The sequence below is a fragment of the Tachypleus tridentatus genome, chromosome 5 (assembly GCF_004210375.1).
Source record: "Tachypleus tridentatus isolate NWPU-2018 chromosome 5, ASM421037v1, whole genome shotgun sequence".
In the NCBI taxonomy this organism is placed as follows: Eukaryota; Metazoa; Arthropoda; class Merostomata; order Xiphosura; family Limulidae; genus Tachypleus; species Tachypleus tridentatus.
In genome coordinates, this window is record NC_134829.1 from 26,622,256 (window position 1) to 26,640,873 (window position 18,618).

At 33.5% G+C, this 18,618-nt stretch overlaps 1 protein-coding gene across 1 annotated transcript in view; it reads left to right on the forward strand.

The window, feature by feature from the left end:
- LOC143250780 (cytochrome P450 1A1-like) overlaps nucleotides 1-18,193 on the forward strand; it is a 32,866-nt gene extending 14,673 nt beyond the window's left edge. The window contains exons 4-10 of the mRNA XM_076501760.1: nucleotides 358-451; nucleotides 1,260-1,415; nucleotides 5,443-5,651; nucleotides 12,538-12,663; nucleotides 13,254-13,358; nucleotides 15,418-15,549; nucleotides 17,617-18,193. Of these exons, the coding sequence (XP_076357875.1) occupies nucleotides 358-451; nucleotides 1,260-1,415; nucleotides 5,443-5,651; nucleotides 12,538-12,663; nucleotides 13,254-13,358; nucleotides 15,418-15,549; nucleotides 17,617-17,978 (1,184 nt within the window). The 3' untranslated portion in view covers nucleotides 17,979-18,193. The remainder of the gene's footprint in view (nucleotides 1-357; nucleotides 452-1,259; nucleotides 1,416-5,442; nucleotides 5,652-12,537; nucleotides 12,664-13,253; nucleotides 13,359-15,417; nucleotides 15,550-17,616) is intronic.
- Nucleotides 18,194-18,618: the final 425 nt, after the last annotated feature.

The following is an 18,618-nucleotide window of genomic DNA, read 5'->3' on the forward strand; positions in this document are numbered from 1 at the left end:
AAAATCTTGAAGTTTCAGTCAGTCAGTTTTTATTTATTAATAGTTGTACGTTTTGAAGCGCAGATAGCCCCCGTGTAGCTTTGCGCGAGATTCAAAAAACAAAAACAAACAAACCTTTTAGAAGTTTACTGATTAAGCAACCAACAAAGTTAAAATCACACAAAATAATCTACCAAACATATAACTTTCCACTACGGAAGCATTTTGTTCTTTCTACTTAGTGAGATGATGCAGGTTGGTAAAGTTGTGAACTGTGTCTTTGAATGTTTGTGGCTTCTGGTTTTCCCATAATTAAAATAAATATTTAATATTGTTAAGAACCTATGTAGTTTATATCGTCAACTTTTTGTGGGATAGGTAATATGTTCAAGCAGGAAAATGAAGACATTATGTTTGCTGATTATTCTCCAGAATGGGAAGTTTTACGAAAGATTGCGCACTCAGCTGTCAGGTGAGTTTATATCAGAGTAAAAACAAGCCTGTCGATGAATTTAAATATATATTTTTTTTATCTATAAAATGTTTAAAAATTTGTTTATATGAAAAAAGGACATAAACAAGGTTTGGTTGAAAGGTTGAGTACGACACTCATTAGTACTTTTATTCCATGTATTATTTCAAGTAAAAGTGGAACCCTATAAGTATATTTTAAACAGAAATCAAAAAAGTTCCAGTTTAAGAAAAATGACTTATCATCTTTCTGACACAAAGGTTCGTAAATTTGGCATAACCACATTTTTAAAATGACTTCAAGGAGGCTCAACAGCAGTTAATTGTAAGTAGCATAAGCTATCAACATTTCACTGGGAGGTTTGGAGCCTCCCTCCATCTTTGTCGTTCACAGAAGCTCTAAAGATACAAATCAAACATCTCCATTATGTTTACTCCTAGGAAAGATCCTTACTCAACAATAAACCCCAATAAAACATTCACACGTAACAGATTCCAGCATAGTCACAGGTTCTATAGATTTGTGGCAACAACCAGTTTTTCGTGACTGCTGTCATTGCTGGATCAGAAGCTACAAGTAATTGGTGTAAAACAATACCAACTGGTAAAACGTGGACCACAGAAAGGATTTGTATATGTGTGTGTGTGTGTGTTTGTGTATTCTTCAACGGAACATGTTACATTTAAACAGTTCTCATGGAATGAGATTACATAGATGACTGATTCTGAAGTAATGTAAACAACTTTGTTCATTATCTTAATATCAATATGGATGTCACCTGTTTATTGTTTTAATATTCTTTCACTAGGAAATACGCTGCAAGTGAAAAGCTAGCTGAACTTGTACAAGATGTTGTGGACTCCTGTGTTAGTAAGATGTTAAAGGAAAAACGGCCTTTTGATCCTGAACTTTACACTTATTTCTTGACGTATAACATCATAGCTTCCTCAGCATTTGGAAAAAGGTAAGAAATTATGATCCACGAACCTTGATAGCCAAATCTTGGGTCGACATCTCTTCAAATAAGTTTTTTTTAACTCTTCTTCTCGGTTTGTTTTGTCCAAGATCAAAACATTAAGAAACACAACATGACTTAGGCCTAAATATTATATTACGCTTCCAACTTCCTATTGAGGTTTCTTACTACACACCTGCTTATAATTCAAGTTTTAAAGTTCTAATTGGTGATGACAAGAAACCCACTTGAAGTAAAAATGCGTCTTGAAACGGCTGGTATGGGTATTAAAACTTCTATTAAAATATAGAACAATGTTTTGACCTCAGTGATGTCGAGAAACCCACTTGTTGAGAAATTTATATGCAAAACGGCTCGTTTGGGTTGAGAAAATATTTTACGTAGAAGAGCGAACAACGTTTCGACCTTCTTCGGTCATCGTCAGGTTCACAAAGAAAGAGGTAACTGACCGGAAGCTGACCACATGTTTGAAAGGGGTTGTGTAACTGAGTGTCGAAATGTAGAGGGCGGTGTTAGATGTTTGAATATATAATTTTATTTATTTTATTATTTTAATATAGGAATAAAGGCGTTCCTTTATATTGGTTTATTTTGGGTTTAAGTTGTTGTATAAGTAAGGCTTCTTTAATTTTGCGTTTGTTTATGTTTGTTTCTTTATTTAGTATTTAAGTGTTTTCTATGGTTATGTTGTGTTTATTTGACTTGCAGTGTTCGAAAACGTGTGAAGGTGACTTTTTATGTTCTTTGAATCTGGTTTCCATTTTTCTACTTGTTTCTCCAATATAGAAGTCGTGGCAGTTATCACATTGTATTTTGTAAATAATGTTGGTGTGGTGTTTGTCAGTGTAAACCTCAGTATAGACCTCAGTTTTGTGCCTGGTTTTTGAATAAATTTGGTGTTAACTGGAATGTCATATTTTGTTACTAATTTTTGCCAAATGTTGGTTATTTGTTTGCTGATGTCAGGAATATATGGTATACAGCAGTATATGGTTTCGTGGTTTTTTGATTCGTGAGATATATTTACTTTAGTTGGTTGATTTTGCTTTCTGTCTAGGTGTGTGCGTATAATGTTTTCTACGGTTTGTGGAGGAAACTTATTGATGTTGATGAAGTATTGTTTTATTTTGTCTACTTCATCGTTAATTTTATCTGGTGAGCATAGTTTTATGGCTGTGTTTATTTGGTTTCTTAGTATGTTGAGTTTTTGTTTTGTTTCATGTGCTGAGTCCCAAGGAATGTATAGTCCAGTATGGGTGATTTTTCGGTGGATTTCTGTTTTGAATTGTGTGTCGGTTCTTGTACGTTTGAGGTTCAGAAATGATATTTGATTGCTTTCTTCCTGTTCACATGTGAAGTTAATGTTGGGATGTATAGAGTTAATGTGATTGAAAAAAATTAAGTATGTGTTCTGTAGTTTTGAATCCCGCAACCGTGTCATCTACATATCTGTACCAGTATAGTGGTGGATGTAATGCTGTGTTTCAACTTGTGTCATAAAAATATTGGCTAGAACTGGTGATACTGGGTTGCCCATGCTTAGGCCATTTGTTTGTATATAGTTTTGGTTGTTAAACATGAAGTTTGTCTTTATCGTGGTGAATTCTATGAGGGTTGCTAACTGGTTACTGAGAATTTCTATAGTTGGGTTAGGGTCTCGGATATAGAGTTCTAAGGCTATCTTGCAGGCTTCAGTGGTTGGAACTTCTGTAAACTTTTTTAGTTTTCTGTTTTGTGAAATTATGTTGATGGTTTTATGAGAAAAAACAACCTTACAAAAAGAGACATTAATTCCATTAAAAACCTAAAACAAGACAAAAACATAAAAATTCTAAAAGCAGATAAAGGTAACGCTATAGTCATAATGAACACGAATGAATACATCCAAAAAAATGAATAACATCCTATCAGACACGAACAAATTTAAACCAATACACACAAATCCAACAAAGACACACGAGACGCAAGTGAACAAATTACTACTACAAATGAAAAAAGCCAACACAGTTTCACAAACACTTTATTCCTACCTACGTAAAACCGACTCACGCACACCGCAAATATACGGCATCCCCAAACCTCATAAACCAGATTGTCCATTACGACCAATAATGTCCAATATAGAAGTCGTGGCTGTTGTTACATTGTGTCTTATAAATAATGCTGGTGTTGTGTTTGACAGTGTAGTTTTTACATAGTGTGGACTTTAGTTTTGTACCTGGTTTTTGAATAAATTTGGTGTTTACTGGAATGTTGCGTTTTGTTATAAGTTTTCTCCAAATGTTGGTTACTTTTTGGCAATATCGGGAATATATGATATGCAGCAATGTAAAGTTTTGTAGTTTGTTGTTTCTTGAGATTTATTATTGTTTGTTGTTGACTGTGTTGTTGGTCTAGGGTGTGTGTGTAATTTTTTTAACTGTTTTGGAGGAAATTTGTTGGTGTTCAAGTGTTGTTTTATTTTGTTGATTTCATCGTTAATTTTATTGGGTGAACATAGTTTTGTGGCTGTGTTTATTTCGTTTCTTAATATGTTAAGTTGTGGCTTTGTTTCATATGCTGAATCCCAGGGAATGGATAATCCAGTATAAGTGATTTTCCTGCGGATTTTTCTTTTGAATTGTGTATCGATTCTTGCGATCTTGAGAAATACTATTTCTGAAATAGTTCCAACTGGATGACAACTATGTTGTCAAATTAGACTTTGTAATTTGAATAAAACATCAAAGCAGGTGTGAAATGTAATTGCATCATGTTTCTTTTATTCAAAAATAATAATGTTCAGAGAAATAAAGCAAATATGAAATTATCATTCAATCTGTATACCTGATGAGTGTTTGTTATTCTGACAAATAAAAACTTACACTTAGATTTTGGGGGAAGTGTATGTAATGAGCTACATGCAGTTACCATGCCCTGCATTGCAAACCCATAAGCTAATGTCTAGATTTTCACAATATAGTGATCAAGAGTAAATTATATGTTCTCTGTTGTTAAGCTAAAAACTACGTGGTGAGTTATCTATGCTCTGCCTGGTGATTACCAAAACAAGATTTTGGGAAAACATTGGGACAGTGGTTTATATACATTAAAAGAAATTTAATCGTATTTATTAGTAAAGAGAAAGTTTTATAAGGGAAATTGACAAGTCTTCATTGTACTTTGCAACATTTTAAAATAAAAACAATATTTTAAGCCCTCCAATGGTTCAGGAGCAAGTCTGAAAGCTTATAACACTAAAATTTGGATTTTGATACCAGTGATTAGTATAGCATAGATAACACATTGTGTAGGTTTATGTTTAACAAACAAACAAACAATATTCTTAAAATAATTTTTAAACTTGTTAATTTTATTAATTTGCTTGACTACTGTTACCAAGTTATAGAATTGTTGTATTAAAATTAAAAACATTTTATACCTTAATTTACAAAGCTTAAACATGGATTGAATATTTTTCTAGTATATAAAACTTTTAACAAAATTTTCATAATAAATGTTTTATATTCTGGATGCAATATGGTTGTGATTGAAGGAAGCTTTCTGTAGACCTGCTGTTTTATGCTATAATTGAAGTTTCAGGGTATTGAAACCTGCACACTTTAAATCACTTCAAAGGGGTTACATATGACATGTCAAATCCTGCAATCTCTCTCTTTTTTTGTATCTTTTTCATACCCCTCCATGGCACTCTAAAATTAGAATATTGCACCCAGACCCTAACCACTTATTACATAAAGCTTTAATATCTATTTTTCATCATTTGAAAGGGGATAGACTTTTACAAGTCTTCATCCAAGAATTCATGGATTGCAAGCTAATGCTGCAAAAACATGCTCATTTTGTAACTGTAGGCACACTACACAAGTGATGATCAAATTCCACAATTCAGTTAGACAAGAACAACTCAAAAGGTGGTGGCAGGCATCACTGACTGATGGTCATCCATCTATTCTAACAGTTTAGAAATAGGAACAGTAAGTAAGGTTTGTGCCTTTTCTTGTAATTGTTGTAGATATGAAGAAAGTGACCAGGAGTTCCTAAACTTGAAAAAACCAAGTGAATTATTCTTGGCAGAGTTCAGTAGTGGTATTCCAGGGGATCTCATTCCATTCCTGAGGATTTTCACCATCCATAAAGAATGGAAAATCAAGAAAGCCACAGATAAATACCATACTATTTTAAAAGACAAATTTCTGGAGCACAAGGGCTCATATAAATCAAGTAGGGTGTTGAAAACCATAAAAATACTAACTGTACATAAAGTGTTATATAGGTTAGTTTGAGAGATTAGTATTTAATTTTACTTATAAACATACTCTCTTTTTTAACTTGCAGCTACCTCCCATAAGGAACATGATTAACACAAATACTTAAAAAATCTCTTTTTAGAAATTTACCACATCAGAACAGTATCTAGATTTATTTAGTTACTCAATTTACAATAGTTAATTCTTTGCATCCTTTCATTTCAGAATGTGCTTTTTTGGACTTTGGAATCAAAACCTCATTATTTTGGATGTCTATATGCAGTAAAACATCAAACACAATCAGTTCCTTCCACATATTCTTCAATCTCCACTCTCAACCATTTCTGTAATAAAAGTTAACAATTAAGTCTAAAATAACACTGATCACAGCAGGTTCCTTAACCAGTTGGTAAAGAAAACTATCCTAAAGAAGTTTATGAAACTTCCTTCTTCATAATTCAACAAATGCTTCTCAACCTATATTCCTGAAATTAAAATTTCACATAGTTTTAACATCATTGTTTAGTTTAATTGTTTATCTCATTGTTGAGTTTTTCATCAATTGCAAGAAGCTCATCTGACAGTCTCTAACAAGTTTCAACTAAAAGCCTTCTAAACCTCATAACCATCAACAGAAACCCATAAGGATTCAACTCATTGATATAAGCTTTAATATCTTCACCTTGAACAGGATACAACTCACATTACATAGAGCTATTCCTTTCCTTTAACCTAGCACCAAATCCAAAATAAACAACATACAACTCTTATTAAATTCCTGTCATAAAATCTATCATCATTCAAAAAGTTTCAGTTATTTGCAATACTTCAAATTCATATATTCCAACTAATGCTCTAAAGTTCTCCATTTCATTTGTTATACTCTTAACATTAAAATAACACTTTAGCTTTTATTTAAAACTATTTTGAATTTTGCTCATACATTCTAATTTTTTACATCTTATTTTTCCTTCATTATTCTAGCCTAGTTTAAAGTTGATGTTACAGTTTAATTAAAAACCCTTGTAAACAAGCTAACCCTTATCCTACTCAAATATAAATCACCTGTTTTAAAAAGTTCCCTTTTCTCGCTAAACTCATAAAACCAGCAAATCTGCTCCTCCTTACATATTAACTTAAGCCTCGTGACTTATAACTTCATCCTCACACTTAAAGTTTAGGCTGCATCTCTGGCAGAAGTAAATCATTACAGCCCTTTTCTCTGAATGCCTTTGTTAATATCCTGGAAGTTGTAAGTAACAATCAGCTCCTCTGATCTTTTCTTACTTACATCTTTTGTCTCTATCCACACTACAAAGATTGCATCATTACTAGCACTTTGCTATAACACTTGCTTTCTCAGTTATATCATTCATTCGTGCCCCCGAATAGCACAATCTCATTACTTCCTCCTTACTAGCCACAATGTCCTATTCATGTACTGCACTAAAGAATCATTTATAACAATAAAACTCACCGTTTTTTCACTTCTATCACTACCTGCTCCTTATATATCTTTCCTACTAACGTTCATTATGCACACAAGCTAAAGGCTGGAATATCTTACTTAGTAGCCTTTATATTATTATTTTTAACTACCATTATTAAGAGTAACCACTGTATTCTTTTCATGTAAAATTATTTTAACTTCTTTAAGCCTTTTGCCATTTCCAAGTTTACTCTTCTCCTTATTTTTGGACTCAATCCAATGTATGACAGACTTCAGTTTTACCTCCGACCTACAATGAATATAAATACTTCACTTCAAGCTTTCTGAAATGTCCATGCCAGTCCCACGTTACCACATAATGTCCACTCTTGGCAGCTATTTCACCTTACAAATTGTTAGCGGTTATAATTAAGTATAAAGACTTGAAGAAAATACTGTATAGTTTAATATTAAATTTATATATACTATGTTATTACTACTTTATCTTTTCACTGAAGTGATTAGGGTTACCTTTAAGTTTAAATAAAATGTGACAAATAACTAATCTTTATATTATGTTTATGTAACAATGCAATCGGTTTGGGTTGTTTTAGAACTTACGAATAATTTCAATACACTTAAAATTAGTTGAATTATAACAATTGTCACTTTACACTCGACAAGCCAAAGCGTATAATATAAAAGTATTAAACTGTAGGTAAATTTAACACCAAAATTCCCCATTATCAGTGTTAACCAATACCTATTAGTTATACCATTCATTACCAACGTCAGTACTGATGGTAAGATATGTATATATAATGTAGTGATATGCCATGTTCCTAATCCTAGTTACATGCAATTAAATGCTAATTTAAATAATTTACTAATATATTAAATTCTCAGCATATTTGAAATAAGTATAAAAACAGCCATTTAAACGTTTAAGTTAAAACACATTTTGAAGTCTTAATTATCTGATAAAATAGAAAACTATTAGTACTTACGTATTATCAGGGGGCCATTAAAACCACTTGAATGTATAAGAAAGTTAAAACATATTAATACCATATTAAATGTATACGGTTTATTTAGATTAATTTATGTTTTGTTGTTTCCTTTTCACAGCACAATAGAATTCTTTCCCCAAAGTACACCTTCATCTTGCGACCATTTTTTTGCATACATGTTCAACAAGGAGAATTCCTTTGCCTTGCTTCTTTTCAATTTCGCTCAAAGGTACAGGAGGGCTATCTGTGCTAGCCGTTTCTAATTTAGCAGTGCAAGACTAGAGGGAAGGCAGCTAGTCATCACCACCCACTGCCAACTCTAGGAATAGTGGAATTGACCGTCACATTATAACGCCTCCACGGCTGAAATGGCGAGAATGTCTGGTGCGACCGGGATTCGAACCCGCGACCCTCGGATTACGAGTCGAACGGCCCCATGCTGGGCCTCCTTTGCCTTGCATAAAACAAAACAAAAAAAAAACCGCATCTCTTTCACTTTTAGATAGATCCCAAATTTATCATCATCTTTGGGGCGAAGATAAAACGTGGCTTAACTAGAAAATTAAAAAAAAAATACGTTAAATTTAAGTCACATTACATGTATATTAAGTCTGATAAAAAAATTAACAAATTAATGCCCTCCCCCGTTAATGTGTAAGTACCAAACTATTTTACACTCTATCATGCTACTAAAACGAAAAGTCTAACGATGAATTAAGTTTAATGTCGTAATTATATTGGCTATACTTCTAGTAATAAAACCCAAAGGTGTCCAATCCCAATTAAACGTATTAAAATACATCAAATTAGTAATTATTTTAGCTTCCAGAAATACGCTGTAACACGTAATTTCAATTTGTATTAACATCTTCTATCACTTACAATACCTCCAACTCTCGCGATAAAAATAAGAGGCAATGCCTTTCACTCCAGTTGTTTTAAGGCTTACCTTCAAAAAGACGATTTGCGTGGCTTATCTTAGGTTTAGCATAAGGGTGGGCAACTCCATGGCTAATGTGGCCAGTGGATAGCATAATTGTGGCCAGCTCGAGTTTAGGAATCAACTTTTCCATCATTTATTTTTATAGCAAATTTGTTAATCAGCAACTGCACTGCCTCACGTCATTGCTAGTGTCGCGCGCTTCATTGCTGCCACAGACTCCACCTATTTTGTAACGTCAGTTTGGTTTAGATGTTTGTTATCAAGTGTGCATTGTTTTGCATGCGCTTGCAAACATATTTTTATTGTCCAACTTTCAAGTGTTTAAATATATTTTGTTTTTAATCCCATAATGTGGATAAATAGATAATTCGAAAACGAAAGAATCCAGATGATGGTGAACACACAGAAAATAAAGACAATTTAATTGATTTTGGCATTACTGACGAAAAGAAAATGGTGCATGACTGGAAAAAAAAGTGAAACAAGAATTTAATGAAAGTTGGGAGTTGTAATTTGTAGTGATTAAAGCAAATAATAAGCCAGTGTGTCTTTTGTGTAACAAAGTTTTTAGGAATAATAAAGTATACAACCTTAAGCAACACTTTAACAATTTTCACAACAAATTTGATGTAAAATTTCCTGTTGATAGCAAATATCGTATGAATGAAATTAGTTGTCTGAAAGCACAACTTTATGAACAAAAGGGAGGCCTAAAGCGATTTTTATAATCGAAGGAACTAGTTACGTTAGATAAATATAAAGTAGCTTCGATTTTAGCTAATGCTGAACTAGTAAAAGAAACATTGATTGTGGTCATTGAAACCCTGTTGGAGAATTATGATTCAAAAATAAAAGATGATATTCTTCAAAAGGTAAATAATTTACAGTTAAGTCGAAGAACAATTGTCCACAGAATGCTAGAGTTAACGAAAGACATAAAAAAATCAGTTGCTTGACCAACTAAAACACTGTATTTTTCTTTAGCACTAGATGAGTCAACAGATGTTAGTGACACTGCACAGTTGATATTTTGGGTTTGATATGTAACTTCAGATCTTCAAGTGAGGGAAGAAATACTTGGCCTTTGTGGATTACGAGATCGAGCATGTGGAAAAACATCTTTGAAAAATTTCTTGAAATGTCAAAAAAATTCAATCTGGATTTTGAAAACTTTGTTTCTGTCACAACAGACGGTGCTCCCGCCATGACTGGAGCGAAATTAGGATTGTTTTTCTTTTGAAGCAGCATTTAATTGAAAATAATGTAAAGTCCACACTGCCATCTTTCCTTTGAATTTTGCATCAGTTAAATTTATGTGCTCAGATGTCTAAAAGTGGTAAATTGAAAACTTTGATGGACATCGTTGTAAAAATTGTGAATTATATTAAAAGTGCAAGCTCTCTCATCCATCGATAGTTTGTTGAGTCTTCGAAGAAAAGCAGTGACTGTACTTTTGATGATCTTACTGATTTTGCAAATGTAAGATGGTTAAGTGGAGGAAAAGTCTTGGAACGATTTACTTCTTTATTTTGTCAAATAAAAGAGTATCTTGTTGAAAAAGGTAAGACTGAAAATTTTCCTGAAATTGAAACTTTGTCATGACAGTGTGATTTGTACTTTCTGTGCAACATGATGGTTCACTTGAATAATTTGAATACGAAGTTTCAGGGAAGAAGTAAAATAATAAACGAGCAATCATAGTATATTCATGAGTTTTAATTAAAGCTAAACCTCCTTGCAGAACAATTACAAAAGAATGATTTGACACATTTTGCAGTGTTGAATAGTTTTCTAGAAAATAATAAAAACTATAATTTCGCTGACGCTAAAGATGATCCCTATGTGAACTGGAACAAAAATCTATCTTAAAAATTTGAATCACGTTTCTCGGAAGTTAAAAAATTGAAATTGATATTTGAATTTTTGCATGACCCACTTCAATTTGATTTAGGAAATCTCATTAAGAAAATTACATCATATTTGTCGCTGGATAAGTGTGGATTTGAAGACGAGATGTTTACCCTGCAAAGTGTTGAGCACATAAAAGTAAACAAAAATGTTCTATCAGAGAGATGTGGCTCACTATTCTGATAAATGAGAGTTTTCCAAATTTAAAAATAGCAATTTTAAAATTATTTGCCATGTTTAAATCCACATGAGTGTGTAAGTCAACATTTTGTACGCTAGATTTTCTCAAGTCTATATATAGATCTCGGCTTACTGACGTGAATTTAGAGGCAGAGCTGAGATGCTCATTGAGCGAAGATATCAAGCCAAATTTCACGAAATTTGTTGATGAAAACCCCATTAATTTTCACATTAAAGGTTAGTTGAAATGCAAATATTTTGATTAAACTAACATCTTTCAAATTTTTTGAACAGTATGGCCAACGTTGTTTTCATTAGCTACAGCTGTTGCAATTATGAAAAATAAGTTGCCCACCCCTGGTCTAGCACGTGCCAAGTGAACGGGCCAGTTTGTTTTGTTTTTTGTTTGTTTGTTTCGGAATTTCGCACAAAGCTACTCGAGGGCTATCTGTGCTAGCCGTCCCTAATTTAGCAGTGTAAGACTAGAGGAAAGGCAGCTAGTCATCACCACCCACCGCCAACTCTTGGGCTACTCTTTTACCAACGAATAGTGGGATTGACCGTCACATTATAACGCCCCCACAGCTGAAAGGGCAAGCATGTTTGGCGCGACGGGGATGCGAACCCGCGACCCTCAGATTACGAGTCGCACGCCTTAACACGCTTGGCCATGCCGGGCCTGGACGGGCCAGAAAGTCATGATTATGGGTGTGTTCTCTAATTGCTCAGGAGCGAAAATACGATGATTATAAGCTTGTAATATGTAAGCTATTCTTTGACCAAATCAGTTATCAAAACCCTTTTTCAAACATTTTACAATATGTTCAAATTATTAGTATTACAAAAAAATTAATAAAACAAACACGATAAATCAGAAATTACAAAAACAATACCTCAGTTTCGCTTAATATACGCGAATGTTAGATACTCCTCACAGACTCCTATTGAAGGGGTTTCTATCACGTGAATAATATCGCTTTAGACATTGTGAAGTAAACCTTTTCTGCTACTGAATTTAAGTTGAAACTCTACTGGTCTTTCAAGAGGTTAATTTTTAAAGCTGTACCATTTGCATTTTTAAAAATCAAATTACACAGTTGAATTGAATAGTAGTTTTTAGCCCTTTATTGATGTATGTTCAGTGTACTTGGATAAATTCATAACCGTTTTGTGATGGTTATTTTATCGCTCGCGTAACCTTCAGCTCACCTTTTGTTTGATGCTGGAGACAACCATGTGATAGTTAAATTTTGAGATGAACCATTTATCTTTTACACGAATTACATACTAATATTGTACACTGTTGCTTTGTTCAAGAACACCTACAGTAGTTCTGTATAGTTCAATTTCCTGATCTTCAGTATACATATATTGTGTTCTGATCCACCAGACACTGTGCGAGATTTCACAGACGCTGTTCTGGCTGCAAAAGAAGAAGCAGAGAAGGAAGGAAAAAGTAGTGCTGAATACTTGAAGGATGGAAACCTAATCCAAGTCATCTCTGATCTTTTTGCAGGTAAGAGTAGACAATGATGATTCCTATTGAAACCTACAGCTAATGTATAAAGTTTGGACGCAGTTTTTTTTTACTTATTGTGGGGGACAGGTCCCCCTCTTACCCTCTACAGTCTGATGTTCCTGGACAATGCGTAAATAAGAAAGGTGTCTGTAAACAAGATAGCTGATTATAGTAGTCTTTCGTGGCACTGTTGTTATTGTAAGAAATAAATTACACGAAAAATTTGTGTAAAAATACTCAATAAACAACCTACAGGTAGCATTGGTTTTATAAGAGACAAATATATATGTATATATATATATATGAACAAAAACATATATGTTAAAATGTTAGTATGATACTCCGTTTAGCGTGTTTTAGGGATATCCAAAGAATATTTGCAATTACTGTGCAATTTTTGTGTAATAATAAAACATAAACATACATTTATGGAAAGATGTTTATCATCACACATAATAGTATATTGGTTTTACCAATTTTTTGCTTAAAATAAGTTCAAAACAAGCACCAAAGAAGAACTTTTGGGTTAATGAAGTTTCAATTGGACGAAGACTTTTTTTATATACTTTTATTCGTTTTATATTCAGCTGGAACAGACACTTCTCAGTTGACGTTGCGTTGGATGATCCTGTTACTAGGCAACTATCCGAATATCCAGAAACAAATGTACGAAGAAATTGAGAGTGCTTTAGGTAAGATAACACGAACAGTTTTATTCTGATAAAAATAATTCAGTTTATTGTTTATTTTTGTTTTTAAATTTTGCGCAAAGCTACACGAGGGCTATATTCACTAGCCGTCCCTGATTTAACAGTGTAAGACTAGAGGAAAGGCAGTTAGTCATCACCACCTACAGCCAACTCTTGGCCTACGCTTTTACCAACGAATAATAGGATTGACCGTCACATTATAACGCTCCCACGGTTGAAAGAGCAAGCATGTTTGGTGCGACGGGGATTCGAACCTGCGACCCTCGGATTACGTGTTGAATGCCTTAACCCACCTGGCTATGCCGGGCCAATTCAGTTTCTAAATAGGTTTGTTCAAGAGCGTCATTTCACAAAAATTTGGAAACGCAAAAGAAGCGGACCTTGCGCAGACCAACAGTTCACTGGGTGACTAATGTGTGATGTAATTTACACACGTTTGTTAATCTGCTCTGTATCCAAACTCCCATCTTTAGCCCTCTCGAAAGCTGAAAGCAGCTGTTTCTGTCGGTCTCTCTAAATGATGGCCCTGGATTTTTTGACCAGTACTTGTCTGTTAAGCAAGTTATTTCCAAATTTTATTAATAAACATCTACACTTTACCACTCATCAGGTAGAGCCTGTTTATTGTTAAGCACAAAACTATCCTAATGGATATCTGTGCTCTGCCAATTGCATATGCCGAAACCCTATTTTTAGCTTATATACTCTCAGGCTTACTGTGGATTCACTTAGTAAACAGGATGAGAAATATAAGACCTTTTTATATACTCACAAATATCTTACGTGAAAAGTTAATAGATTCAGTGTTTATACAGTTTCATAAGAAACCTCAAAACATATTGCTTTTCTTCTATCTTGAAGCTTTGGAAGCCCCTCCCCAAAAAAAAATCAAGTTTGATCAAAAATAATTTAAATGCTTATAGTGAGGATACTCGTATAGAAACATTAAGTGGATATAGCAGTTAACTATATCACTGATTTGTTGCTATTGATATCACTATAATGTATGTAAATGAACTGTGTATATCCTAGATATCAATAAAACGATATACAGTATTGTGGAATTTTTCTTGCTTAGCACCCCGCTACTACAGCGGTAAATCTACGGATTTATAACGCTAAAATCATTGGTTCGATTCCCATCGGTGGGCTCAGCAGATAGCCCGATGTGGCTTTGCTGTGAGAAAACACACACACACACATTATCTTATTTAAGATCATCTATTTCTCGTGAAGCAACTAGTAACAAGTGTTTCAAGAATTGTAAGGATAAGCGTGATTGATTTTAGTTCTAACAACTAAAAAATAATACTGAGTAAATGTTATATATTTCATAACTTACGATCGTCACGTTTTTAATGAATTATTTTACTTAAAATGTATCGTGGACTGCCAAGTAATATTTAAATGATGAATTCAAAAGAGCCACGTTAACTTCAGTAAAATTTAGCAGATATTATATTTTGATTTTACTGTTAAGGCATTAGCTGTCTATTGGTACTTGGCCTGGCATGGCCAGGTGGCCTCGTAATCCGAGGGTCGCAGGTTCGAATCCCCATCACACTAAATATGCTCGCCCTTTCTGCCGTGGGGGCGTTATAATGTTACAGTCAATCCCACTATTCGTTGGTGGGTGGGGGTGATTAGCTGCCTTGCCCCTAGCCCTACACATCTAAATTAGGGAGGGCTAGCGCAGATAGCCCTTGTGTAGTTTTGCGTGAAATTCGAAATAAACCAAACTATTGGTACTCATAGTTCCAAACATTAAGGCTGTATGCTAATGAACCTGTAGTAGCAACTGTTCAAGGAGTGGTATGAGACACATGTATCGTAGGCCTAATAGGTGGCAATTCGACATTTATTTTCAGGTGATTCGTTTTTTAATTTATTAAAAATTTAGTATTTACAATAAAATGTATTAATATCTGTTTAATTTCACTATAAAAGGAGTGTTTAATGTAATTATACAAGAACACAAATTTAAAATTGTGAAAATTAAAAGAAAATCAAGAGCACATACAAACCTTTCTTTCCTATTTAGGTAACCGTGCTCCTGTCCAGGAAGACAAACATCTGTGTCCGTACACTAGTGCTTTCATTATGGAATCCTTGCGTTTCGGGACAGTTTCTCCTTTTGGTCTTGATCACAAAACTACAGTGGACACTGAAATAGGTATTCCAATTTTACCAAACCACTTTCAATATCTTTGCAATATCTTATGTAAATATGTGTATGTACATAAAAGCTATTCTCTCGTTTTGTCGGTAATATTCAGCTCTCTAAGAGTTAATGACGTTCTGATTGAATCAGTGCTTTATCTTAAGTAAAGTGGCGAGTTCAAATCCCAGTTGAGAGGAGATTTTTATTTTTGTAACTGTTTTTTTAGTAATTATTAACTCGTCAGTCATATTACATTATTAGAAAAATCCAAGTTAGCATGGCTTTCACAGTAGTTATAATGTTCCACTGTTATGTGAAACTATTTTGCTCAAATATCAATCGAGTTCGGGTTTTCTGTTTATGTATGATTATTATATTTACTTTCAATACATTTATTATCGCACTTGCAACAGTCTCTTTCAGAATTCGGTAAAATACGAATTAGTTATAGATTATATAAGGAATGATATCATATTACATAATAATCTTGAGTGACCATATGACATCTGTGCCAAAAACAGTTGATATCTTTTCATGCCAATAGATGGTGCCACAATATATTGAAGTTTTCTTATCTTTGGTAATTTTTTTAATTCAGTAAAACTTTATGAATATTATTATGGAAAATTATACCTTCGTGCATTTTCCTTTGGCCATAAAATTTTGCCATTGTTGTTAAAATAAATAACTCGCGAGATGAGACATTTCGAGAACCACTTTTGTTTTCGCAGGGCTCAATATTTTACAGCAGAAACATTGATATCTGAATGTCCTTTTTTTGGTGCATTGTCCGTTTGAATTCTCACATTTTCAACACATACACATTTGAATACTAAAATACTTTTCAGTTCTCACGAAGCTCACAGTGAAGTAAAGTAGCATGTTTTTAGGGCAATTGAACGAATGATACGGTGACCTCCTCACTTCGGTGAAGAAATGTGCAATTCCAACAATGCGTCTTCCCATGAGTGTCTCCAGGCCAGGATGGTTAATACCAGCATATGGTTGTATTTCCATTACATACGGTAGTTCTTGGGTATCATTCAAATTGAAAAGTAATAAGAAATATACACATTAAGGTTATCTTAAATCTTAGTAACAGACAAAACTTTATGTTGATATATGTATGCATTAATTTACACAGTGATTCTCATAAACATACCTTTATGATGTTTGTGGGTTTTCAGATTTATCTATAAATGAAAGTCCATCTGCTGTATGTGACAGATTGCTTTCTTCTGTAACACTCTTATAAAGGTTTTGTGGCTCGTCTACCTGTGTTTTTGTAATGTTTTTTTAATTTTCACTAACGATTATTTCGTTTTCGACTGGGGAGTCTCCCAGTGGCTCAGCGGTATGCCTGCGGACTTACAACGCTAAAAACCCGGTTTCGATGCCCGTGATGGGCAGAACACAGATAGCCCATTGTGTAGCTTTGTGCTTAATTAAAAAACAACAACAACATCGACTGGGGAAATTTCACGAAGGGTTTTAACAATGACATAATTAACATTTTTTAGACCTTGTATACTATAATGTTTGATAGTTTTTATTCCATATGTATTCTATCAATGAACAATTATAGAAATCTGTAAAATACGTATATAATTTACACAACTATTACATAAACACGAACCTACATGAACGTTTGTAAAGTGATATATGAGAAATGTTTAGGAAAATCTGAATTCTTATTATTTATTATTTATGCTTGCATATGCGTGTGTATAGATGTATATCTAATGACAAAACTATGACTCTTGTTATGTATATTACATAAACATGTAATAATGAATGCATACAAAATTATGGTAGAAGATTTTGAAAGGTGGACCTTTCTTCTGCCTGGGCAATCTGAGAAAAAATTATTTATCCCTAGGTGAGATTGATCTATACAGTAACGTGTCAATTGATCTATACAGTAGCGTGTCAAGCCTCGTATGCAGCAGGTATAACTAATTCAATAAAACATAAATAAACCATCATTTTCTTTTATTATTTCATTTACTTTTGTTTTTTGCAGTAACAGGAAAACATAATTTTTGGTAAAATATTTTATGGGAACATTTTTGTTTACAGATGGGCAAAAGATACCCAAAGATACAATGGTTATCTTCAATTTGTGGGCACAAAACAGGGACCCTGCCTATTGGAAAGATCCCAATATTTTCAATCCAGACCGTTTCTTGACAGACAACAAATTGAAAAATGAACGTATCAACAGCTATGTTCCGTTTGGACAAGGACGTAGAATGTGTTTGGGAGAAAAACTGGCCATGGCTGATCTGTTCCTTATCATCGTTCGTCTTCTCCAACAGTGTAAGATCACTCTTCCAGATGGCGCTGAATCTGCACGTTTAGACCCACAGCCTGTAGCTCTGATTAGTTGTCCCTTTCCATTTAAAATTGTGGTTAAGCCTAGAGACGAACTAGATAACTAAATACAAGATTGTTAAAAGGAAAAGATCACAAAGTTCAGTTACGCAGTTAGTCTTCTAGATTAAATCGTTTTCATCAAGTTCTTAAAACTGAAATATTCAAACATAAATCGATTTCTTACGTTTTAATTACTACTGATTCTGCAATTCATTACTGTTGTTGTTTCAAACACCGTGATAGATATTTAGAAAGTTTAATAAAGCTCCTATTCATTTGATTTGTTTTAAATTTAGTCTTTTTGCGAAATATCCTCTGGTGAGCCAGCAGTAACACTTGATATTTACAACCCTTAAATCAGTGTTTCGATTCGTCTCGAAAAACACACACAACACCAAAACACAAACACATTTTTTTTCGAAATACTTGTCTTTTAAAGTTATACTATGACCAGTTCTACTATTTCCACGTTATTGTCTTCGGTAGTGCTATTAGATATATAATACTTTTTAAAGTTCTATTTTACTTTACAATTGCTCAAAATTGCACACTCTAAAAGACACAAAATTGGTCTATTCATCATCTAGGTATCAGTTTATCACTTAAATTATAAGATAAAGATAAAATAACTGCTACAAGTGCAGCTTTGTTTATTTTTTATTACTTCTATCTTCCAGCATCTATCTTTCAATTCCAAATGTTACA